Consider the following 27,645-nt stretch of genomic DNA (forward strand, 5'->3'; position numbering starts at 1 on the left):
TATCAGAGATATAATAATGAAAAACATATTTCGTCCAAGTAGGCTATGCCAATCTTGTCACTTTCAACAGTAAATAAGAAGTCACATGGAGATTTACGTCAGTAGTGAGCCAAGTAAAGAACAACGTGAATGAGTTGGAGGTACTAGCTTTAGAGGTTCCATTACATGAAATGGTATTGTTAAATGGATACTGAAAAAAAAAATAGACACTCAGAGGTACGAATGGGAATTAAGCTGCGCGGATCGAAACATGTCAACATTCAAGGAATTACTGGTTTCCTTGAACACAAATCTCAGGCACCAGAAACAATAAAGAGCACTACTCCTTTACCTGAATACAGAGTAAAGTTTGATAGAGAAAGGCGATCTAGTAAAGCATTAATAAAAACGCAATCTAGGTGTTGTTATTGAAATCGGTCACATTGGCTGTACAATTGCCAAGCCTTCTTAAGTAGCAGTATGCAGGAGAGAGAGAACTGCATCCTTAAATACAGATTCTGTTGGAATTGTTTGCGGAGACAACATTTGGTGAAGAATTGTCCAGCCGAGACCTGCACACAGTGTGGAGCGAAGAAGCATACACTCCTACACCCACATCAAACAGCAGAGAAACAACGGGAAGAATTATGCATGACTTACAAGAAGTATGTCACAGCATCAAGAATAAAATAAGGTAACATGTATTGTTGTGGACAACCATCGTAATAGTATGGAATGCACAAGGAGACTTACAACAACGTACACCAAGGTAGATGTGTTTCCAATGTAATTTTATGACGGAAGAATTAACAAAGAGACTAAGATTACGCAAGTCAGTGGAAAGAATTCCTATACAAAGAATAAATAGAACACTATTAACAACTACGCATTGCGAATATACTCAACAATCATCAACAGATGGAAGGTTCGTAGCTGACAGAAAGTTCTGAGTGCTTTCTAAAATCACGGGGTGTATATGCCCTGAGACTAAGTGAAATACAAGAAGGAAAACATTACATCTGAAATGAAAGTAGTGGATCCCACTAGGAAGAAAACAGGGAAGATAAATCTACTCATAGGAGCTGAGCTATTCTTCCAAATATTGCTACCAGAAGCAAGGGTAGACGTAAACAATTCACTATCAATGCACAACATAAACCTTGGGTGGCTATTGTCCGGTAGGATTCAAGAAACAACAGCAGAGGTTATTTCGACCATCGCATTAACATCGCTACTGACTTACAACAAGGACAATTTAGAACAATAACTCCAGCAGTTCTGGGAATTAGACATGCAAGAAAGAAAAGTAACAGAGGAGGAAGAATGTGAAAAAAAAAAAACTTTGTAGCAACAACAACAACAACAAGAGACCAACTGGTAGATTTGTGGTACATCTTTCTCGGCGTTCAAATCCTCATCATTGTGGAGAATCGTTTCAAGAGCCATATAATAGATTGCAATAGATGAAGCGACGTTTCCAAAGACAATCGCTACCGCAAGAAAAATACTGCAAATTCATTTCCAGTTACGACACGACAAAAATAGAAATAAACAAAGAGGAGGAAGACGAGGAAAGTTGTTATCTTCCACATGATACGTTTTTTAAGAACTCGGGAGAAGAGAGGAAAATTAGAGTGGCGTTCGGCGCATCAAGTAAGACAATGAAGGACACATCTCTAAACGATATATTGATGGTAGAATCCAGCATACAAGGAGACTTCTATTCTCTCACGTTGAGATTTAGAACTCTTCCTGTTGTCTTCATCGCAGACATTGAGAAAACCTACCGCCAAATCGAGGTGCATTCAGAAGACACAATTCTACAGAGAATTTTAAGGCGGATCCAATGTGAAGAAAAAGTAAGTGTTTAAGATATGACTACAGTAAAATATGGCACATAATCAGCACCATTTCAAACCGCACGGTACTTCAAAATGCTGGAGATATCACGGAGATATTCATGAACATCAAGAGCTCTGCAGAGATATTTCTACATGGACTATCTTCTTTTCGATTGCAATGAATTCCAAGCAGCCTTCACAACTCAGTCAGAACGTATATAAGTACTTCAAAGTGTAGGATTTCATTTGAGGAAATGGAGCCAAATTACCCTTCGTTGTTGGAGACAGTGTCTCCAGAAGACAGAGAAATAGAATTACCACACACTATGAACGAAATGGATGGAATTAAGACTCTGGGACTTCTTTGGCACCCAACTTCAGACATGTTTCAGTTAAGTAACATGACCGTATTTTCAGGAAGCACCATGATAAAGCGACACGTTGCTTCAACTATTGATTCTATTTTCGATCCTGTAGGACGTATCAGCCCAATCACCATTAAACACAAGATATTTTTACAAAATTTATGGAAGCGACGAGTAGTTTGGGACGAGATAGTTGGTGATGACTTACAACTGAAATGGCAAAATCTACAATCCCGTCTGAACAACATATTCAACATCAGAACAAATAGATTGGTCTTAACTCATGGCAGTGTAGTGGATATTCAAGTGTATGGCATCGCGGATGCATCAGAGAATGCTTATAGTGCATATATTTATGTTCGATCAGTAAACGATCGAGGAGAAATATTAGTACAGTCGTAAATCCAAGGTAGCACTGGTGAAAACTCTTGCACTTCCCAGATTGGAACTTTTCCCCGCCGTGTTATTGGCAAAGTTATTACATAAGACACTTCCTGTACTGAATGTGAAAATCAACTAAATCCATTTATGGTCCGATTCTACAGTGGTTCTTGCTTGGTTAGCTGGAACGCCATCTCAATGGAAAATCTTTGTAGAAAACGCTGCAGATCTTCTTTCAAGGGGTGCAGACACAAGAATCATACAAGTTTCAGATTTATAGTAGCATGGATCATATTGACTAGCTAATTCGTACAAGTAGGCATCCACATCACTGGAAAATTATGCGCTTCAAATGCCTGAACAACAAACTCTACTAAGCAGTATAAAGGACAAAACAGAGCATTAGGATATTACACACAGAATTTCTTTACTACAGAAACTAAAAGGAGCACTCTCGTATTGTCTCAGTTCTGTTCACAATTATACAAATGGAGCAAAAAAGAAAACTGGTGCATTGACAAGAGAATAATTTTATTGCAGCACATATTGCTGGCATACATCAAACAAACACAGTTTCAAGAATATTCGACTGAAATCGAGATTTAAGTACTCTTTCTACGGTGTCCATGAAGAGTAAACTGAAGGAGTTGAAACCATTTCTGAATTCTGAAAATGTTTTCTGGGTGGGCGGAAGATTGAACAAATCTTCGAAATCTTATGAGCATGAGCATGAAATTATCCTTCCAACGAAACAAAATGTAACAAGCAAATCAAGTTTTCAGGAATAATTTGCAGTGAAGTTAATTTGAATAATTTCAGGGGAAAAATTGTTCCGGGGCCGGTACGTTTAACAAAAGGTCCCGGGTTCGATACCCGGCCCCGAAACAATTTTTCCCTCGAAATTATTCAAAATGTAACAAGGCTGATAATAGATGCAGAACATTTAAGATTACTAGATGCGGATTCACAACTTCTAAACCTGTATAAAGCAAAGGTATTGGATTTAAAATATTCGGTTTGTGATAAGATCAATTATTAATAAATGCCTACCATGCTTTAAACTAAAGGCCAGCATATTCAAATAGCTTATAGGACGGCTATGTACTCCACGGGTGACAGATTCTCGACAATTCATAAATTCTGAAGTGAATTATGCCGGACTTTATTATAATGTATAAAATGGTTCAATAAGAAGCAAAGTCTAGATTAAAAGCTACATAACATTATTTATATGCCTCAGTATCAAGGCAATTCATTTGGAGCTCGTCGGGACTTGACATCATAATCGTTTATCGCCGCCTTACGACGATTCACAGCTAGACGAAGAAAATGTGCAAATATATATATATATATATATATATATATATATATATATATATATATATATAGTGACAACAGTACAAACTTCGTAGGAGCGAAGAACGAACTACGACGGTTGCATCAATTTTGATGTCAAGAGAAGGGACCAAGGATTTGGAAGAATTTGCTGGTAAGGAAGAATTCAACTGGCACTTCACCCCCCATCTCTCTACATTTCGGGGGACTCTGGGACACTGGAGTCAAATCCATGAAACACCATCTGAGACGTGTCATTGGAGTCAACTATTTGACATACGACGAGCTGCATACCTTAATGTGTCAAGTTGAAGCAGTTTTCAATTCCAGACCAGTCACGTCCATATGAAATGATCCTGATGATCCCTCTATCTTAGTTCAGGTAATTTTATAGGTGCTCCTTTAATGTCTTATCCTGAAGCAGACTTAATCTCATCAGCAATTAATTACTTGTCTCGTTGGAAACACATCCAAAAGAGGCATCAAGATTTCTGGAGGAGATGGTCGTGTGACTATCAAAATGGCTTACAGCAGCGATACAGGTGGAGTATGAAGGAAAGAAATATCTAGCCAGGTTCAGTATTGTTGCTGAAAGAGAACAACCTGCCGCCTATGCAGTAGAAGTCGGCAGTGATTCAAGAACTGATTCCAGGAAAGGATGAACTAATTAGGGCAGGGGTCTTTCGAACTCAATTCGAAACACTCAAACGGCGTGTTAGTAAATTATGTTTATTACCAACTGTGAATTCATGTTAGTTTTGGAATATTTTCTAAGTGGCATCAAAATTTTCACTAGCGATAAGAATCTTTCAGTGTAACCATTTGTGTTAAATGTTATACATTTAAGGTGGGCGGTATGTTTGGAACTTTAAGGATGGCAATTCTGTATCCGTCCGTTGACATCTGGAAATGTACTGTTGTGTATAGCAGCTGGTAATAATAAAGCACTTAAACTACAGTCCACGCGTGATTTGAACATAAATCGAGCTATTATGGCCCAAATACACATAGTGTCCATGTGACAGCTATGCAAATCTCATGACGTCCAATTAGTTCACAAAAACATAATCGGTAAATATCTTATGATTGTTTCTTCCATGTCACGAATGTTGTAGTTGAGTTAATGTCCATTTTCCCAGTTTCAAAACTACTGTGATAGACATTTCTGAGTCAAAACATTGATTTGAACTGTAAGATAAATTGTTATTAACTCAAAGCCCTCAAAATAAAAGACAGCGGCACAGAGTTAAAAGTTCCTTGATCCTGGAGCTCTGGATTAGCAGTGCAGACTCTCAAAATATGTCTTCAGCAATAGCTCCTTTAAAACATACATTAACAGCTTATCTCGCAATGAGTAAACGCTGCAAACTACTGGGAAACAAAGCAGAACCTAATATCCAGCCAATATCACTTAGATTCAATGTCCATATAACTTGTAAAATATTTTAATTTTGAAAATACAGTAAAACAATTTTAGAGCCATATCTGTCTTACACTAATAATAAACAAGTATGTCTGATTCACAGTTTGCTCGGAATGGGTGATATGACTATTAGGAAGGTTCTTAGATTAACTCGATAACATTAGAAATAGTTATGACGATTGTGCTCGGAGCAGCAGAGGGCTATCAAATGAACTAGTATCAACATTTACGAAGAAAACGACCAAGCGAGTTCGGAAATTGTATGCACAAGGATCAACCGAAAAATAAATCTTTCAAGACTTGGAACTACTATCATGAGAAATTACAATGCTACTTAAGGTTAACACAAAGGATCAAAAGTTCAAATCTTGCTATTTTGGTGAAGGTGAAGGTGACGTTGATCGATGAAATGAATTCTATTGATTCAATATCTCCTGTATCCATTTTCACAAATTAAAGTATTTCTGCAGTAACTGATGGAAAATAGAAGCAATTTTCATCCTGTGAATTTTAACAAATCTTTTGTTTAAATTCAGTGGCTATTTGAATTCAAACTATATAAGTAATTAGAATTCATTCCTAGCAAGCAATTTGTGGGCATAGCTCAATTATCAACAAAATGGTCTTTAGTGAGTTTTGTATTTAGAGCATTCAAAGAATGAAATTCATCAATTAAAAAAACAAAAATAATCTTAGCCGTTTCTTTGTCTTCATCTTCATAACGATTTAGAAGAATATTGAATGTAACTGTTCACTCTTTAGGCATTAAGCTGAAACCTACCTATTCAGATACTTCCTTCGTAACTCTGTTATGTTATTAATACGTTAGATTTATGATGCTTTCTCTTAATCTACAGTCAGTTCAATTTCATTATCCCTTAATGGAATATTTTTATCTGCTGTTGAGGACTTATCTCTTCTTGAGTCACGTAACTCTGCACTGAGAGCTACGTTAGGATGAACCTAGTGGTCAAATGGACAATTTATAAATTCCTCTTCCCATGGAAAGTAACGTAAATTCACTCACCTTCTTCTTTTGGTAGATGTGGCTGTAACTGTAGCCAGTCCTTCAACATTTCCACTGCTTCTTTAATACTTCTTTCATCGAGTCCATATTCTGCCCATATTTTCTCTTTAACCTCTCTATTGGGAAACACAAGCTCCTTCGTCATGATTCTGAAAATATAAATGTCCCTAATTACTTATTACATGTAATTTCAACCTAATTGGTTGTATAACAACATAATGGCAAGACAAAAGTGAAGGTGAAAGCTTGAATGTCTGTTATTCACAGTCTTTTATCGAGCCAATTTTCTGCTTATAATATTTGTTCCCATGAGTAAACTGAATGCAACGTTAAACTCATTCCAGGGAAAAACCAGATAAGTCAATTTTTTTCGAATTTTTTTCATCTGATAGTACATATTTTTTGCTCTTTCTCCATCGTCTTATGGTAACAAAATAAGTCAATTCTTAATAATATCGGTAACATAAGCAAATTTCACTTTAAGGTAATTCAGACAGGTTATAAAATCTCCGTAAAGAAACAGATATGTCTACTTATCTTGTAATTCCCACCTTTGACTTTAATGACAGTTTTGATGATAAACAGATAAGTCAAGTTATCTTGTTTTTACCACCTTTGATATTTATCTTACGTATGGTAATATACAGGAAAGTGAATTTATCGCTTCTTTTGTATCAGGCTTTCTTTATAGATTTTACATAATATGTCAGTATCGTGTTACCAATTTAAGTTTCGATTAATGGATTAATGTAATTTGTTTGTTGATTTCATGAAATTATCAAATTATTTTTTCGCTATAATCCTAACAGGAATCAGTTGCATTTAACACTAGTTTTATTTATTAATAATGCAGAAGCATCAACGATAACCATTCTTAATTTGCAATGCAATAATCCACTTCCTTGTGTCAGTTTGTTGATAACTTTTTGTTTAAAAACATGTCTTACAGAGCTCTGAATATAATTAAGATTTTTGGAGCCAGTAAAGAAGTATTACAACATTTATCTTATAAAGATATGTAGATTTGTATTAGATATACCGGTACGTAAAATTATTAAAATTATTTATACTCTCTTAAAAGTAAGGAACGTATTGCTAGGAAATCTCACTCAAGGAGAGATTGTGACATGAAATGCAAAGACAAACTCACAGATTTCCAAAGACAGTGGTTATTTATTGAAGACTGGTCAATAGGAAATAGTGATAGGAAAGTGTGAGACGCCTTATTTGCACAGCCTCTGTTAAAAATCCTTTCAGAGTGATCGAAATGGTATAAAGTAATTAGTTTTTTTTTATTATGCTGCATTTCTCAGTTACTTGTGGTGGCCAGGAAAATGAATTAAGACTACGAAAAATTTTTGTGAAGAGTCATTCAAAATGGGGAGATAAACAGATAATTATGGCATAATAGTGTACACAACATCACATGAAGAAAGCGAAAATTTAAAAAAATTGAATTACAGAATTCATGGAACTACTGCACTATTAAATGAAGCATGAAACTACTATGTAGGACCTAATTCAATATCGCATAAAGAGGAAGTTCTCCTCGATTTACTGAATTGCATTGATCCAGTTCTTCATCATTTCTATGCGAATTTCAAGACAAATTGTAGCATTCAAGATATGGACCCACATTTGATTTCAAGCGATGAAGAAATGTGAATAATAGGCCTACTAACATTATTAGAATACTATTGTTAAGTTTTTTTTCTGTCATTAAGTAATGGAAGATATACTTTTTGTTTTACTAATAAGGAACAATCTTAAACTTTTTGTACTGATTTAATCTTGATATTATGCATACAATTCTTACATATTTTTACTATGCCTATGCAGTGGTCTAAATTCAAGTGTATTATTTCTCATTAATATGATTAATGTAAGTTAACAATATAACTGAAAACAAAATGAAGAGCTATTTCAATATGAATGACACAAATATTAGATAAACTTGATAAATTTTAGATACCGACAGGCTTACATCTTATAACTCCTCATTTTTATATAACTGAATACAGTATTGCAGTTATGAAAAAATACATATGCAAAAATCATAGTGTATCATTTAAACACACAAGTCCACATCTGTGGAGTAACAGTCAGCGCTTCTGGTCGCGAAACCAAGTGGCCCGATCGGGGCAAGTTATCTGGTTAAGGTTTCTTCCGGGGTTTTCCCTCAACCCAATACGAGCAAATGCTGGGCAACTTTCGGTGTTGGACCCCGGACTCATTTCACAGGCATTATCACCTTCATATCATTTAGTGTATAGAAATTGTTGTTTTGTTTGATTAGTAATTAAACTATGGTTATTTTGAAATATTTTAATACTGCTTAATCACACTATAGAACAAATAAGGTCTACAGTGTTTTCTTTTCCTTTCTGTAAGATCGTAAATTACTTGAGATAGAAATGCTGGAGGTCTTAGCCTGATTACAAACAATGACGTGTTTCGTTTTCTTGTGTTAATGAAATATCTGAAGAATTTTTAAGTGGTCTTGCTTGAGCTCGAATACACGTTCTGTAGTTCCACATCCCAACATACTACTCCTATTAATGGCGAAGATAATGTGTATTTGTATTTGTTTAGATGTGGATTGTTATTTAACAATATTATTCTGTAGGTCATTCATGAAAATTACCTGACCCGAAGAGGAAAACGAGTCTCCTTCATTGGGCCGATGACACTTATTTTTTTTTTCAAATATCTCATTAACATCGAATACTTATAACTTCTATTTGTATCGTAGTGAAATACAGCAAATAATGTTTAAGTTTGCTTGAAAAAGGAAATAAATATTCATTTATCCTAGGATACTATAAAATATTTCTTTTAAGTACCCCTTGATAGCAACCTTACCCTAGAAGGAAACGTAAAAGTTACTGTAGAAGTAGTGATGAAATGACAATGTTGAGGTTATCACTGCATGAATCTGGACCAGACTGCAAGTGCAAAGGTTATCGTTGTTTTGAGGTCATTCCGCATCAAGAAACTGAACAGATTATTAAAGACTTTAACTCTTTGGGATTTGTGGATGAACAAAATGCATGTCTATGTGGACTACTAACCGTTCATTCGATTCAGAATCGTAGACCAAGAAACTCAGAAGAAAATTCTTTATTATTTGATAAGTTTTATTCACACAGAGTGAGAATCGTCGAAGAAGACGGTACCAAAGAAATTGTTGTATTCTATAAGGCACTCATGTCTTCACATGACAATACCAAGGAACGTATTCAGAATTACAAAAAAAAAAAAAAAATCTAAAACTATTGAGACACCACAGAAAGATTGGGGAGACAAATATGGCCACAAACATTGCAGAAAACCAAAATATGTCGCAGATAGTGTGTTCAAACATATCAGCTCATTTAAGGGACGGCAGATTCATTTCAGTAGGAAGAAAAGTGAAAGAGTTTATCTGCCAGATACACTAAATAATAATAAAATGTACAAAAGAGAAAACTGCCACCTTTTCCATATGAATGTTACAGAAAGATCTTAAATACGAGATTTAATATAGCATTTGGCTATCCATGCTGTGTTACATGCAGTGCATATAATAAGGACCAGGCTTACACGAAGCGTTTAAACAGAAGTTATCCGATTTTTCCTTGTCAGGAGATGAAAAATACATTGAGAATCAGATGAAGACAGCACAAGTTGAAAATGAAGTTCATAAGTGTAAAGCTCAAGTGTTATGTGACAGAAAACGAAAAGCAAGAAAGAAAAGCTTGAAGAGTGGAATGCACGAAGCTACTGATTTTGATTTGGAGAAAAACTTATGCATGCTTAACATTACATTACAATGAACTATGTATATTACAGACGACAACTATCATTCCATTCTTTCAACATCCACACTTTGTCCACGGGGTACTCAGTTTTGTACTGCTATCCTCAAACAGTAAAGAAAAAAGGTTCTGATGGGATGACCTAATTCCTTCATCATTTTATTTTTAATATTTTGCTCTCCAAAAATGAAAAATCTTGAGTTGTTTTGTGATGAGTGCGCCGGTCAAAACAAAAACTATACTGTGTTCCGGTTTTTCTACTATGTGATGCATGCTTTTCGGACACTGGATTGCATTAAAGTAACATTTCCCGTTCACGGCCATTCCTATTTAGAATGCGACCGAAACATGGCTCTCATATACCAGAAATATCCAGCAGAATTACGAGAACATTGGATAGAATTAGTTGAGAGTGCTCGCATGAAGGCATCTGCTTACCAATTATTCATGTTGACCAAGCTATGCTGAGAAACTGGAAACTGTACTTGACCCCATTGTTTAAGAAGACCTGCCCGATTCCGACAAGAACTATTACCGAAATTGTTTTTTTTTTTTTCGGTTAATCATCCTAGTCAACCAGAGCATAGGTCCACATATTATGGAATGTGAGAAACTGCAGTCATGGTTCCAATAAATGGCTTACTTGCACAAATAAAGGATACTCATATACGAAGTGGAGATTTCTTCCTCCCTGAGAAGCTTTATCAAGGCAATAAATAACTTTTACTTTCAAACTTTTTAAAAAGCTGATAAGTAGTGATACCAATAATAATGTCTTTTATTTCAGATGTGTTATCAATTTCATGGGATAAATTCAAAGATTTGCAACACCTCAAGTAGTTTTGTTGTGCAAATGCAAGAGAATATTACAACAAAATCCCTCACAATAGTTCTTGAGTGTCAACTAACATAGGGTAAACAGGCCTTTGGAAGATTATTGACATCCCTCCTTTTTGTTATTTATTGTTTGCATTAATGGTTGATATTCCTCCTTTTTGTCATTTATTGTTTCCATTAAAGGATGACATTTCTTTTTTTGTTATTCATTATTTGCATTAATGGTTGATTTCCTCCTTTTGGTCAATTATTGTTTGCATTTATTGATGAAAAATGATTTTGGTAACAATGATTGAATAGCAAGGGTTACAGTTCATTGCATATCATTTCTGTAATGTGTGTTGAGTTGTGTAAAAAAAGAAATACAGGGATTATATTTGCTCAATGTCCTATAATATGGTTTCAAAATGTATAACTCATTTTCTGAAAAATTCGACATTCCTTCCTCCTTTTTGCAGTGGACTGTTCATGTGAATTCTACAACAAACGTATTGTTTCCTGCCTATACATGACCGATGCTGCTGTATAGTCTGCCATACTTCGAATGAGTCGACCTGGTTGGCAAGTTGGTATAGCGCTGGCCTTCTATGCCCAAGGTTGCAGGTTCTATTCCGGGCCAGGTCGAGGGCATTTAAGTGTGCTTAAATGAGACAGGCTCATGGCAGTAGATTTACTGGCATGTAAAAGAACTCCTGCGGGACAAAATTCCGGCACATCCGGCGACGCTGATATAACCTCTGCAGTTGCGAGCTTCGTCAAATAAAATATAACATTAACATACTTCGAATGTTAAAAACCGAGACTGCGTATCGCGCCGTAACGATACAGTACTAAGTTACCAATATTCGTAATTATACACTTTACTAAGGCTCATGAATGCATTTTTCGTGTTGCACAAAGAAATTTCGGATATACAAATAGAGAATTTATGAAAATAATGAAAGATATTCTCTATTTCGAACTAAACGGAATCTGTTATATTACAAAATCATAGTTGGGAAGAGTGCGAATTATACAGCGATTTGTTTGGCTCTTCGTGATGGAAGATATGCTCCTTCATGATCTGTCCGATAATGAATGGTTTATTGTGTAGCCACCGGCATAGCTCGGTCGGTTAAGGTGCTTTCCTGCCGATCAGGAGTTGCGCTCGGGCGCGGGTGCGATTCCCGATTGGGCTGATTATCTGGTTGGGTTTTTCCGGAAGTTTTCCCCAGCCGTAAGGCAAATGTCAGGTAATCAATGTCGAATCCTCGTCCTCATCCCGCCAAATATCATCTCGCTATCATCAATCCCATCGACGCTAAATAAACTCGTAGTTGATATAGTGTCGTTAAATAACCATGTAAAAATGGTTTATTGTTAGGCCTACTTTTGTTATACAGTGCGTCTGGCGATAGAGTGGATCGCGGCGGCCTTGGACTGTGCGAGAGTTGCCGTACCTACTGCCAGATTTACATGTAAACAGCCGGCAAGTCCACATTATCTCTAGACGCACTGTGTATATGTAGGGTGTATAGTCTATGTTACACCCATAAGCCTATTTAATTATTATTATATCCATAGGCCTTTTTAATTATTGTTTGTGGTCATGTATAATGCAATCGCAAACGTAATAAATCAGTCTCTACAAAGCCAGGCGAAATTACATTAGTTTCATTGATTGTGAATAGTATTCTTCAGAGGAAGTGCATATACTGTTGTAGGCCTACTTAAGAATACGTTTTGTTATTTTGTTAGCGAAGACGGATTTTAGACATACGACTTAATTCATGGAAGTCGAGGCTTTTTTTTCTTTCTAGTCAAAAATAAACCATTTCCATTTCCATAAAAGTAGTGTTGAACCTATTACACATTGATGTCTTTAATTCCTTAATATCCAGTGGATTAGCAATGAGTGTTTTTTATATATTATTACGTCATTAATAGCCAATTTTAACGTTAATGTAAACGTGAGCGTTCTCATGTTCCTCCCTTTTTGTTTATTTTTTTTCCGTTGCTTTAAAGCATGAATGCTATTTCATTTACAAAACAAAACGAAACATTGATCAAAAACTGTAGGAATATGTATGATAATATTTCTTGTGTTAAATTTTAACGTACCTTGTTTACATGTTTCGACCTATTTATGGGTCATCTTCAGAACTGGTCGCTGTTGGTCTTGGCGCCTCTTGTTGTTTCCTGTGAGGGTGCATTCATAGTGTAGAGTCTAAGAGTGTGTGTGTTTTGAAATTGAGTTGTGTGTTGATAATATGGTTGGGGTGTGCTTTCGTGTGTCTGTACATTTCATATTGTTCTAGTGTGTTGAGTTTCTGGCTTTTTGGTTGAATGTGCAGTATTTCCATGTCTGTGTTGATGTCTCTGTAGGTGTGGTTGGCATTTGTGATGTGTTCTGCATATATGGAGGTGTTTTGTAATTTTGTTATGGCTGTGATGTGTTCTTTGTAACGTGTTTGAAATGATCTGCGTCCATATATGCAGAACACATCACAAATGCCAACCACACCTACAGAGACATCAACACAGACATGGAAATACTAAACATCCAACCAAAAAGCCAGAAACTCAACACACTAGGAAAATATGAAATATACAGACACACGAAAACACAACCTAACGATATTCTCAACACAAAACTCAATTTCAAAACACATACACTCTTAGACTCTACACTACGAATGCACCCTCACAGGAAACAACAAGAGGCGCCCAGTTCTGAAGATGACCCATAAATAGGTCGAAACATGTAAACAAGGTACGTTAAAATTTAACACAAGAAAGTATTATCATACATATTACGAAGTGATACAGTGTTAAAGGTTGTGTAATCAAGATGTATAAAAACTGTAGTTTAATCTTTAACAACCCTAGAATACACACTTTTTTCGATCGTTGTTTGTTATGGATCTTTAACCACTCTAAATAAATTGGTGTTAGTTGATGACAATTTGGTGAAGTCAGTCGGAAAATTCACAGAGAATTGCCTTATATTCTTCTTGCTGTTGGAAGAAACATCGAAAAATATCTAACAACATAAACTGTCCCAACGGAATTTGAACCAAGCCCCGAATGCAGCCTCACGCTGGTGCCTCTACTACATGTTCAGGAATATTTTTATCAGAAAAAGATTTTTTTTTTTCAAATTTCCTCCATCTTAAGAACTGTCGTGAGTAATTTTAACAATTGTAATTAAGAAAACTCATGTGAGAGTTTAAGAAAATCGTTTGGCTACTATTGTATGAGAAACAAGAAGTTGTTCTATGTTCAAATTATGATAATAGTATTCCCTCCAGCAGCACTGTGATTTAAAGAATTCTATATCATTCTAATAAATAACACATAATCTAGTGAATTCATGTTATTCCTTCCATAAATCCTTCTCTTCCAGTTCCTTCCCGGTGGTCCGGAGTTGATTCTGCACGTCACAGTATCAAGATTCGCGGGTTGAAATCCAACTGAGCGAGATGAATTTTTAAACATTATGGACATTCTCTCCATGGCATTTTTCATTGTTAAATTTACGGCTTGTAAAAGCTTTATGCCTCTAAACAAGAGTATTATTAGATGAATATTTAAAAACACTGTGTGAACTACAGCAATCTGTTACTGTTTTAGCGTTGATGGAATTAGTGATAGCGTGACGATTCCTGTAGGGCAGGATTCGTCGTATAATTGAATATAAACCGCGGGAAAACACAATCAAAATCATGACTTTTATTAAGTTACCTTTATAACTTTGAAACATTAATTTTATGTCAAATAGGATTGCACATATATTGTTAAATTTCTAATAATTATTGCATAACTTCTTATTAATTTCTTACACATAGTTTCTTAACAAAATGGTTCCAGAAAAAAGGTCACTCCAGTGTTTAACTATTGTCAACTGAAAGAAAATAATTCTAGTTACTCTCTGTGGGTATCAAACAACTCAGAAGGGTCTCTTTTATGATTTGTGAAAATATTCGTACAAGGGTCATTTCATAAATAATGCATAGATTCGCAGACCTGTAAAGTGAATGATATAACACCAATGAAAATTATGTTAGTTGCAGCTGAAGCATTTAAGAAGAAGCACGTGTGTTCGTTTCGTCCATAACATAATCTTAGATTAAGTAACGAGAGCTAGAAGTGAAGCCTATACGTGTCTCGGGTACTCTGACGATTGAAGACCAAAGACAGAATCTTTACAAGGCAAGGCTCATCCCCACAGAAATCCATTCTTCCACAGTGCTTTGAGTGGAATTTGTGGTGAACATATGGTGGACCGTCATACAGTTTCTCGTTGGGCTACTCGTTTGCGTGATGGTCCAGTCAGCAAGTTTGCAATGAACGGGCGTTTCTGCTTCTATTCAGCAGTTAAGCAGTGAGGGACACATCGCGCAGAAAATTTTCTGTTCTTCAAACATTCTAGAACTATCCTCTGACCTGTATACAGTAAGTTCAGTGTGGTCTTGAGCACAGTCAGCCATGGTTTCAGGATGATGCAAGTATTTGGCAGATGCATTCTGTTATATATGTGGAGAATTTATCAAGACAATGGCAAAAAATACCACCTAAAATCGTGTAGTGTTCTGTGTGATGCCTACAAATAATATTTCGGCATATCTGTTGGAGATTTTGATAATCATTGGGCACCTAATGTAAGCTGCGAATACTGCAGACGAACTCTGGAAGGTAAGAGAAATTGTAATTTTTATAGTATTGAAATAGTATTGAAATAATAGGGCAGCTAAATTTGTTAAAGGTAAAAGAGAAGATGGAAACGATACGATAAAAGAACTTAAATGGGAAACTTTGGAAAACAGACGTAGGAAAACTAGAATAACATCATTGTATAGAGCACATCTAGGTCAGAAAGCATGGGTAGACATAACGGCTCGGTTAGTAAAGCCAACGTACTATGGTAGGAACGATCATGATTTTAAAATCAAATGCAGGGAACAGAAAACGGATGTAGGTAAATTCTCATTTCTAAATAGAACTATAAATGATTGGAATGACCTACCTGCAGCGGTCTTTGAAGACTGTCCTTCCTCAAAGAGATTCAAGAATAACTTAAAAAGTTGTGTATAAAGTGCAAATTAAAATTAAGGTGACATTTAACATTCAATTTTTTTAAGGTGACATGTATTTATTTAGCCTGACTAGTTACTTCCTTGGTTTGAATTGTAAATTAATTAAAAATAGTGTGTAAGAGGATCTTAGACTAGAAATGTTTAGTTTAAATATAGTTCTGTTTATAAGTATGCATAAGGGTGTAATTATTTGACTTATTTGAACTGATGTATCAGTGAAGCGATGTGAGTGAGTGAAGTTATGGTTTTACAGTGCAGTGAATAGTTCCGATCAGTGATAATGTATAGCGTCAATGAAATGTGTTCTATAGTGTCAGTGAAATGTGTCCTAAAGTGTCAGTGAAATGCGTCATAGTGCCACTACAGTGAGTGAGATGAGAGTAAAGCGAAAGACTATTGAAACTTATGTAGGGCCTATACATATGTAGGTTGTATTGTAAAATTTGGTATTTTATTTATGTTTTATTATTAATTGTAATTATTGTGTTAAATTGTATTGTGTATTCTTATTGTATTGTGTATATAATTGTATTGTGTATTGTAAATTTTATTGTGTATTGTTTATATTGTGTATACCACTGCCACCGGGTGCTTGCCCGCTTGCAGTGTGAATAAATACATACCTACAAATAACCTAACCTTGTGTTATAAAATTTTATAAGTGTATAGCTTATATTACTTTCATTTTTATAGAGGATGGTACAGAGGGGAAGAAAGAGGAATGAAGTTCGGCATCTCGAGAATTTGCGGGAACCTACTGACCATTCAACGAATTGCTACTTTTGTATGGTGGATCCTTCCCAACGTCGATCTGGCAGGAATGCGCAATATGTGATATACCGGACATTCCTTCATCTATTGCCCCAGCCCCACATGGACCTGATCTTCCAGTTCCTACTCCTGCGAAAAGTCTGCAGTCATCTCCAGAAAAGAACACACTTCAGACAGTGAACAAGAAGTTGGAGATCCTGAATACAGTGTGGGAATAGGAGGTAAAGAGAGAAATCAGTATTATCCCAATCAGAAAGACCTTAATGATTTTGTCAGAGACCTTGGTCTTACTAAGTCCAATGCTAAAATTTTGACTCCTAGGCAAAGGCAATGGGACTTATTAGATAAAAGTGTGCTTGTAACAAGTCAGAGGAAGCGTCATCAGGCCTTTTCAAGCTTCTATACTAATCAAGATGGACTCTGTTTCTGCCACAATGTGTCTGGTCTGTTTGAAGCCATTGGAATACAATGCGCTTGTTTATTGACAGTTCGTCCAGAAGCCTTAAAGCAGTGTTACTCCACAATGGGAATAAATATCCATCTCTCCCCCTGGTTCATTCTGTGCATCTTAAGGAGGAGTACAATAACATGTGTATATGTAAAGGGTGCGTCAGAAAGAACGGATGGATTTCAAACTATCGATACGCAACGAGGAGAGAGATTTAGTGAGGGGGACCACGACTGTTGGGTCAGCCAGAGAATGCAGTTTCAGTTGAGAACATGGTGTTGGTCTGGTGTACAACGTGCTTTCATCGTAGAGACATTTTTGAAAAATGAAGAGTCTGTGATCGCCACTCAGGACTCATTTCGACATCGGATGTCACGCTAGGATTCCAACTCGGAATACAATTTTGCGGTGGGAGGCTTCATTTCGTATCACAGGTTCAACATTAAAGAAGAAATCACCTGGACGAAATTCTATTGCACTGAGATTGTCCGAGGCTACGGTAAGATCTCGCGCCCTGCGACTTCTTTCTTTGGGACCATTTGAAGGCGTAAGTTTGTAAATATCGATCACATACACTGGACGAACTGAAGACAGCGATTCGTGAAGAAATCGTGGCAATTGCACCAGCTATGACTGTGAAAGTGATGGCGAACATCAGAAAACGCCTCGATGCCTGTATTGAAAGCCAAGGACATCATATGGATAATGTTGTTTTACATAAATAAACTGCATGTATTGGTGAATATGTTGATAACAATAAATTTTTGATTTGATGAATCTTTACAATTTTCTTGCCATGTGAAATCCATCCGTTCTTTCTGACGCACCCTGTATTTATTTACACTGCAAAGTGGACAAGCACCCGGTGGCAGTGGTATACACAATAAAATTACAATACACAATACAATCTATACAATACACAATACAAGTATATACATAATACAATAAGAATACATAATACAATTTAACACAATAATTACAATTAATAACAATACATAAAATAACCTAATTAATAAGTAAACCTAATTTAGAATAAAACCTACATATGTATAGGTCCTACATACGTTTCACATTGGTACTGATAATAGTCTTTCACTTCACTCTCATCTCACTCACTGTAGTGGCACTATGACGCATTTCACTGACACTTTAGGATACATTTCACTGACACACTATAACACATTTCACTGACACTATAGAACACATTTCATTTACACTATAAATTATCACTGATCGGAACTATTCACTGCACTGTAAAACCATAACTTTACTGACTCATCACGATTCACTGATGCAACAGCTCAAATAAGACAAATACACCCTTATGCATACTTATAAACAGAACTACATTTAACCTAACATTTCTAGTCTAAGATCCTCTTACACGCTATTTTTAAATCATTTACAATTCAAACCAAGGGAGTAAATCGTCAGGCTAAATAAATATATGTCACCTTAAAAAAATTAAATGTTAAATGTCACCTTAATTTTAATTTACACTTAATACTCAAACTTTTTAAGTTATTCTTGAAATAGTAGCAAACGATTGTCTTAAACTCTCACCTGAGTTTTCTTAATTACAATTGTAAAAATTACTCACGACAGTTCTTAAGGTGGAGGAAATTTAAAAAAAAAAAATGCTTTTCTGATAAGGATATTTCTGAACATGTAGTGGAGGCACCGGCGTGAGGCTACAGTACATTCGGGTCTTGGTTCAAATTCCGTTGGGACAGGTTATGTAGTTACGTATTTTTCCAGGTCTCTTCCAACTGCAAGAAGAATTTCAGGCAATACATTGCGAATTTTCCGACTGACTTCACCAAATACCATCATCTAACACGAATTTATTTAAAGTGGTTAAAGATCCATAACAAACATCTCTCACTGCCGATCGAACAAAATGTGTATTCTGGGGATGTTAAAGATTAAACTACAGTTTATGATCAATGTTTCGTTTTGTTATGTAAATGAAATAGCCTTCATGCTGTAAAGCAACGGAGAAAAAAACAAAAAGTGAGGAACATGAGAACGCTCACATTTATATTAACGTTAAAATTGGCTATTTATGACACTCATTGAAAATCTACTGGATATTAAGAAATATCTCTCAATTTTATATGAAAGTACGAAGAAATATATTTTTATTCAGAGACATTGTAGCCAAGAGGATACAATAATTGTCAAGGGATACTGAAGGATACAGTAAATACATAAGTAAAGAATCTATCATTTTGTTTCTCATTATTTCTTAATGGAAGTACAGACGTGCCTTATACCTCGCACATTTTAAATTTTTATTCGTACTATAAATTAAAACTTCATGCTTACAGAAGAACTATTACTGTATTTCGAAATCGGTGGAAAAACATTATTTAGATTTTAGGTCGTACAAATATATAACTGAATGTTGAACACAGTGTTACTTTAAAGTGCTTGTTATGTTAGAATGTGGCATTATACTTTTTGAGAGAAAGTTGTTTATGTTACTAATGACAGTCGTGTCATATTCCACTATTATATTTTTTACAAAAGTAATGTAGAAAAGAACCCTAAATTACATATTTAGAAATGCTGTTGTTCATATCACATATTGTCTACACGCATGACGCCCGCCTGCTGTTTGTACTCCACTGATTTTCTATCCCTCTGCAACCAGCAGGTTACTACAAGATTCACCTTGTTAATCTCCTGGTCGTGTCCCAATGTCAGGCGCCCGCGAGTAATTTACCGGTCATAAAATATGCTTGCGTTTGACATCGCTGTTATACATGACTGCTGAAACCGCAGACATACTGAGGCTATCGTGCAGTTGCATGAAAATCCGTCGTGATAAATTATTGAGTTCGTATGGTAAATAAGCTAAGTTAATTGTAGGCAATTAGATGTTAATGCACAGTTTTTTATTGGTTATTGGTGATAGTTTAATAAGTAAAGAGTGATTCTATGAAAATGTCATCTCGACGCGAATTTTTTTTTAATTAACGTGGGAATATTTTTGTTGAAGAATGTGTGTCTTTAGGCTATAGTTTAAGTTGAATTATTTCATTAACTATTGTTTCAATTACTCTTCGTTTTAGTCCATAACTTGCTGTAGATCTTATCGTATTGTAAACACTTCAAACATGACGCAGGAAATTTATGTTTAATATCATGATTTGGATACGTAAATTTGTTTTCTGTCAGTCCCTCTTTTTTGTATACGATATTTTGGTCTTTCCTTGAAATAAATATGAAAATAGTTGTAGTATCGCAAGGTTCTAAGTAACTTAAAAATATTATAATTATTTGTGCTATAATTATGGTCAGTCAGTCATGATAAATATACCAATACTCTTCCACATAGCAGAATAACTAACATTAAATTTTCTTTTCAGATTCTACGTTATCAGTACATCGCTAAAACAAAACTATTAGAAAACTTCTTTCTAAAATTATTATTTTCCGCTTCAGCACCGTGACTGACTGACATGTCGCGCTCTCGGTTATGCTGTTGTTTCTCACCACATAAACAGTTGCTTGGGGGACTTTGGTAAACTTACACATGAAATGTGTAATGTGAAGCAATATATGGGGAAATCCGAGGCTGAAAGACAATGTCAACCTAAACTTCGTCTGTAGAAGCACGTATGGTATATAATACAAATGATGAGAAAAGAGACACATTTAAAAGAGTTCAGGGAGAAGAAAAGGCAGTTATTGTGAATATATGTAACATCCAAGGGTTTTGTGGGAAATATAAAATGTGACCAGCGTCATAATATCTAATGGCTAAGGCGATTATTGGCGGTGTGTTAGGAACGCATTTGGATAATGTAATACTAACGAAGTTTTTTATTTCAATTGAAACATTAATTTACAGCGTTTTAATCATCCACCTTTTTATTGTTTCTCCGTCACTGAACTGTTTTAGATTACGGACAAGGTCAGAAGAAGTTGGACAATAGCTAATAATATTCGATCATGTTGTCTACATTTTTGTTGTCTTGAATATTATTTATTATTGCGTTTCTTAAGACCATTTAATAGATTTGCACATTCAGGGAACAAAAATAATCATATTCAGTATCCTGTACAAATTTAATGTTGATAAATTACCTTCGAAAGTAGTAGAGTAGTGAACAACATTTTAATTTATCGTACTTTTTAATTTAGCATGTTCTTTATCACATAATGACCAATGCTGTATATTAAGTTTATTAGTGTATAATAGGCATTTTGAACATAACATAAGAAGTACATAAAAACATAAAGTATTCTCCCCTTCTAAACAACAAAAGAACTCTTCTTTCCATTATACATAAGGTAAATGCTCCAAAGATTGCGCACTTAGTGGATTTGTGTCCTTAGATATTCATTTTTGAGACCAATGTAAAAACTATATTTATGAAACGTAACTCTTGAATCTTAAGATCACAATAATATGAAAAAAGTTACAAAAATAAAATATTTGTTCTTTGAAAAAAATCCTTCTTTGAAAAATTGTGAACGGGTAATCTTACAGGCACTGTCTTATGAGACAGCGAACGTTGTCCTTCAAGAATGCGCGTCAACACATGTCACATTTAAAAAGACCAACGCCTTCGTAGCTTGAACACTCTTCATGCCATCACTGTTTGCACGCACTACACTGCACCCAGTCCTCAGAAATTGGTTCTTCATAGGCTTCGTCACAAACAAGACAGAAAATTTTTCCTTCTGAAACTGTCCGATGTGATGAAGTTGACGCTGATGGATTGTAGTAATTGAAACTCTTCCTGCATTGCTTAATGTTGCACTACTATTTTGTTGTAGCTGATGAATCACTAGAACTGGTCTTTTTGCAGTTTCTTGTTGCTAGAAGTTTTCATTGTTTCTAGAAGTGAGCTCTTGCACGGAGAGGAAGAGAAAATCTCAGATTTTTTAAAAATTCGTTTCCATTTCTTTGATTCCGTTGTTTAACGAAGAGATCATATCTGGTGAAATTAATGCCTGTTTAATAATCTCCAGGTTGAACTGGTAAGAAAATTTGTCTCCATTTTCGTATGCTTTTGTCATTTTCGATTATTGTCCGACTTTTCTCTAACATTTCTGGGGTAAATATTAATTTTCCTTCTGTTTCCTAACATACGACGAAGTCATCACACACGTAAGAAAAAAGCTGCAAGAAATAATATTTCATTTTTAAAAAACTGGTTGTATGGGACGATGTGTCTATAAGATTCATCAGTGCGCAGTCTTAGAGGATTCTACATAGTTCTGCATTAATAAATGGCAGGAGTGTTTACTTAGACAAGCAAGGAAAAGTTCATAACGTAGCTTATGTATTTGTATGCAGGTTTAGATCGTTGGAATTATCAAAAAACCTTTACCTTCTTCATATGAAAATTTACAAGAGAATTTGGGTAAAATCAATTGTTACCTAATAAAACTTTATAAATCCAATTTCCCACAAATACTTTACACCATAGAGCTATACCTCAAAACCAACTTCTCTCGACGGAACGGCGGGAATCAATAATGCTGCCAACTATAAAAATATGACACTGCGCAATCTTAGAGACTGCGTAGTCCTAGTTGCCTTTACCTTAATATAGTTTATAACTCGTACACGCTGATTTGATAAGCAACGCCACTGATAATTAAGGACAAGTAATTTGATTGCAGTTTTCCAAGGTTTTCCCTCAACACATTAAGAACAACTGCTAGATAACTTTAGCGCTGGACCCTTGTCTTATCTTGCTAACATTATCACCTGCATCGAACTCAGACGTAAGATAATCATAGCAGTTGATGAAGCATCGTAAAATAACCAGTTATAAAAATTAGGTACGTTACTACTTATCAAGTTTCATGCTATTTTGTAATTCAATTCCATAACATGGAATTTAGAATAAAATTTAGAAATATCATTCGGAAACAGAAAGAGGTCAGTCAGTTACACGGCACCTTTTCGGCCGTAACTCCTTTACTAATCGAGGTTCAGAGATCGTTTTTAATTTACACAGAAGATTAAAACTTCCTCTCCAAACAATACGGTATTTTGGAAAAACTATATTAGAAACGACCTTTCAGAGAAATTTGAGGAGAACCATATTCACCTGAAGATAGAGTTGACATTTATGTCAGTCAGTCGCACACACTTTGAAAGTAAATACGTAAATAGTATACTCTTTGTTTGAATTTTTTTATATATGTCTTAACTGTACACTTTCCTCTATCAAATCATGCAGTGATACATTTTAATTTCAAACTATTAAACAATTTAGGCAGACATTTTGCTGTCAAAATGTACTGTAAATGTCACTCAGTCACACTTGGAATTGCTCTAAATTTATTTTAGAAAAATTTGTTTTAAAGGAGAATAATTAAAGCTGGGAAAATTTGGCGTATATTTACGGCGCTGAAGAACCGTGCGCCTGATAAAGGGCTTCACGCAAAATTTCCTGGTTATTTCTCGTCCTCATTGCCCACGTCAGCAATTAAAGTCGTTAAAATATTATTTAAAAAGGAATATGTGGCCAGACAGCTCATTACGGGGATTGTCGACCATCCGACTGCTAGTCTCAGTCTAGTGGTTCAGCGGTGGTAAACGATCATCTAACCAGTACGGAGTTGATGTGTGCGCAAGGTGATGCTTTTATAATTGGTTTTCGAAATCGGATTTCGTTACTTTAAAAATTTACTTTACTTCGCATCTGTCACGCCAGACTTATTCTTCGACTTCCTTCTGTGGGGGTACATCAAGGACTTCGCGTCTGTCACCCTCATGTCACAGAACCTGAACGACCTGAGACAACGCATCACAAAAGCAGCGGAGTCAATATCAGAAGACATATTTGCATGAGTCTGGACGAAACTGGAGTGCCGTCTCGACATCTGTTGTGTCATCAACGGGCTCAAGTCGAACTTTTGTGGTGCACAGGCGAATATTGGAAGATACCGCAACTTTTTCATGTTAATATACTTGTGTTAATTTCGTTCAGTTATGAATAAATCAAGTTTTTTTTAATTAAATTGAATTTACGGGAGTGGCACTATGGCCCAGCACTGCGACCTGTTACGATCTATTGGGCTAAACCTCAAGCTATGCGCATTCCTAAACCCACACCGGTTGACTGCACTAAGGCACGCTGTGTAACCAGGTCTCGAGCAGGCAACCCCCTGTTCCCTAGGCCTGCATCTCCGTGCGTCGCCAGCCGGCGATCGGGGATTGCTATGGAATGATGACGAAATAGAGAAATGGTGACGGAATTATGTAGATGCCTTATATAGGGAAACCCTGAGAAAAACCCCAACTGCAACCTTGTCCGCCACAACTGTCAGTATGGATTTTCCAATTAAAAATTCCAGATCTATCCGGGACTCGAATCCAGGCCTCCTGCGTGACAGGCCGGAGGTCTGACTACTCAGCCAGTCCAGGAATAATAAATCAAATTTAATTTTGTACCGTCCTTTTTTAGTCACCATGTATAAATTGAGGATGATTTTGAATTTAGAGTTTAATTACATGAATTTAATCAAATTCTAAATTCAGGGAGTATTTATTTATTCTGTAACCAATTTATTTAATTGCATCTGAGCACCAATATCCAACCTCCCAGAGATCCAGCTTATATTACTTTCAAAATTATTGTTTGCATATAAAAGTAGTATAACACTACTCCTCTACTCACTCACACAATAGAATGAACCTCAAGCTTCTCCTTGACCGTAGTACTTCACAGAACGTACTGATCTGCTTCGTTATCAAGTCCAGCCAACAGAAAAATTATAAAAGCGGAACTCGTCTAACCACTAGAATAGCAGCACTATAATCTTGATCCATATCAGTTAAGACAGTGGTCCCCAACTCAGAGGACTGTGTCGTCATCAAGCCTTGCCCGCTCGCCCGCGGAAAGTCGTAACAGGGCAAGTAAGACGTTCAGCGGCGGGACCACAATATGAATTTTCTGCATAGGTTTATGATTGTTTTGTGATGAAAGAAGATACGGGCTGAATAGAAATAACAAAATAAACTATAGGACTGCCTCCGTGGTCTGTTGGTCAGCATGCTGGCTTCCAGATTAGGAGGTCCCGGGTTCGATTCCTGGGCTAGGCTCTCGGTGAATTTTTCTTGAAGAAGAGGAATTCCCTGGGTGTCTAAAGTCTGGAAATTGTGAGTGTGCCGGGTTAATATAAATTAACCAATCATCACAATATAAAAATACGTCAGGACTGTCGCTGGGCACTAACCTGAACACACGTTTCAGCGTCACATTGTTGACAAGTAACTCCATCTGTTAACACAATCATAAAGCATCTAATAGATGCTATAGAGTTACCAACAATGAAAAAAATATTTAAAAAAATAAAATAAACTATCTTAAGCGATTTGAAAAACAAAAATATTGGAGCCTATTTTCAGTTCAACAAAGTTAGAAATTAATAAATTTATAATCAATTTTTGAAATGTATTACACATTTCATATTAATTATTCGGGCAATGCATGACAATTACTGTAAATGTGTAAACAGCTTTTGTTAAGGAAAATGTTGAACAAAACACATAAAAACCCTAGGAATAGTAATGCAGAAATTTAACTCAATTCAACTCAACACTGGCATTAGTACTGATTTTTCGGAATTTGTTTAATTCTCTTTTCCCTCAGCAATTTCTCAACATTTGGAACTATTGTTTGAATAGTGCATAATGTGACAGCACATTTTAAGTTGTGATCCGATACTTGGCTTCCATGACATGGCTTGTTTATCTTCAACACAGGAAAAATTTATTGTTCGCACAGGTATGTGAATCCGAAAATTGATGTATGTACAATCGGGGAAATCTAAGACATGGAAAGTTCATATAAAATTCAGATAACTTCTTTTGTTTTGATATTTGTCCTTCAATTCACTATCGTAAAGTAAATCAATAAGTTCTAATTGTCCACACCTGTGGAGGAACGGTCAGCGCGTCTGGCTGTGAAACGAGGTGGCTCGGGTTCGAATCTCGGTCGGGGCAAGTTACCTGGTTGAGGTTTTTTCCGGGGTTTTCCCTCAACCCAATACGAGCAAATGCTGGGTAACTTTCGGTGCTGGACCCCAGACTCATTTCACCGGCATTATCACCTTCATATCATTCAGACGCTAAAGAACCTATATGTTGTAAAATAACCCATTAAAATAAAAAAATAAAAAAGTTCTAATTACAAATAATAATCGAAAATGAAATTGAAAATTTTCCTAGTCTTTAAATCTCGAATCAAATTCCTGGGGCAGATCGTCATGATGTGTCAATATATTCTTCGAAATCCGAAGTCTTAAGAAACTAGTATGCATATATCATTGTTAATTTTGAAAAAATGTGCTGTAACTTATCCCTTTAGTTAAGCTAACGTTCCATAATTAGAGGTAGTTTCATATTAAACGCCTTCACTCTGTCATATAACAGTGTAATAATCTTGTTGTTACCTTGTAGAAAACAATTTAAAGCATTCAGATAATTCCACTAAGAAGACAAGTTCAAAAATCTATTTTTTCATTTTTTTTCACTTATGATACAGACTTTTCTTCTTTCTCCGTGAACGATGATGTTTCCTCACTCAGTTCAAAGAACCTATTCAAAATTTGCCACGACTTAGTCACCGTACTTTACTATAATATGACAGATCGCCATACTCGCTACTGGATTCATCAAGAAAGACTTAAATTAACATTGAGCGAGACTTTTCGATATAATTGTGTTGGTGGTTTTTCCAACTGGGCTACTTCTATAACACCATTTTGATTTGTTTTGCACATGAATTCTGTTGGTGTATAATGCAGTGAATAGAAATAACTTCATGGGATACATTAACGCTTTTCACTTCGTCCCTTAGATTCCTTATTACACCCGTTTTACTTCCAACTATGGAAGGAGCAACATTGGTTGCCAAGGATATAAATTTATTACAAGGAAGTCTAAAATAATTTCTACAGTTTCTACATGAAAATATCGGAACCAGTATTAGTATCCTTTATCAGAACAATATATAAGAGCTCTTCTTAATCTGAAGGTTTTAAATAACGTCTCTTACAAAAATCACCAGTTGGGGATTATCGCTTACATAAGTATTTTCATCTACTGCCAAAGAACAACAAATGACAGACCGACAAATAATTACTAGTTGCACTTGAACGTCCTCGGCTAGACCTCGGATGGGATGCATCGCGGTGGAAGGAGACAAACTGATAGATTCAAACTCCTACACTTGAGAAAAGTTCTTCAGTTGTAATTAAACATTCTTCAAATTTTCAATCTTTAAAAGGTTTACAATATCGTACTATTACAAGTGAAATTTCATAACTGAGTCGCACAGCCTATTTACTAACATTGTGATCTTAAACAATTTCTAGCTCATTTTCCTTC

General features: G+C 35.6%; 1 protein-coding gene across 3 annotated transcripts in view; it reads right to left on the minus strand.

Moving 5' to 3' along the window:
- The window catches only part of LOC138711811 (alpha-tocopherol transfer protein-like), an 80,412-nt gene extending 55,341 nt beyond the window's left edge, over positions 1-25,071 (minus strand). For 2 of the 3 annotated variants that reach the window (XM_069843062.1, XM_069843060.1), the window contains exons 1-2: positions 24,936-25,071; positions 6,352-6,500 (exon numbers count right to left, since the gene is read on the minus strand). In XM_069843062.1, the coding sequence (XP_069699163.1) occupies positions 6,352-6,496 (145 nt within the window). In that variant the 5' untranslated portion in view covers positions 6,497-6,500; positions 24,936-25,071. Of the gene's footprint in view, positions 1-6,351; positions 6,501-24,931 lie in introns of all 3 variants that reach the window. The other variant, XM_069843061.1, reaches the window with a different exon arrangement.
- Between the last annotated feature and the right edge of the window lie 2,574 nt (positions 25,072-27,645).

This window comes from Periplaneta americana, chromosome 13 (genome assembly GCF_040183065.1).
Source record: "Periplaneta americana isolate PAMFEO1 chromosome 13, P.americana_PAMFEO1_priV1, whole genome shotgun sequence".
Lineage (NCBI taxonomy): Eukaryota > Metazoa > Arthropoda > Insecta > Blattodea > Blattidae > Periplaneta > Periplaneta americana.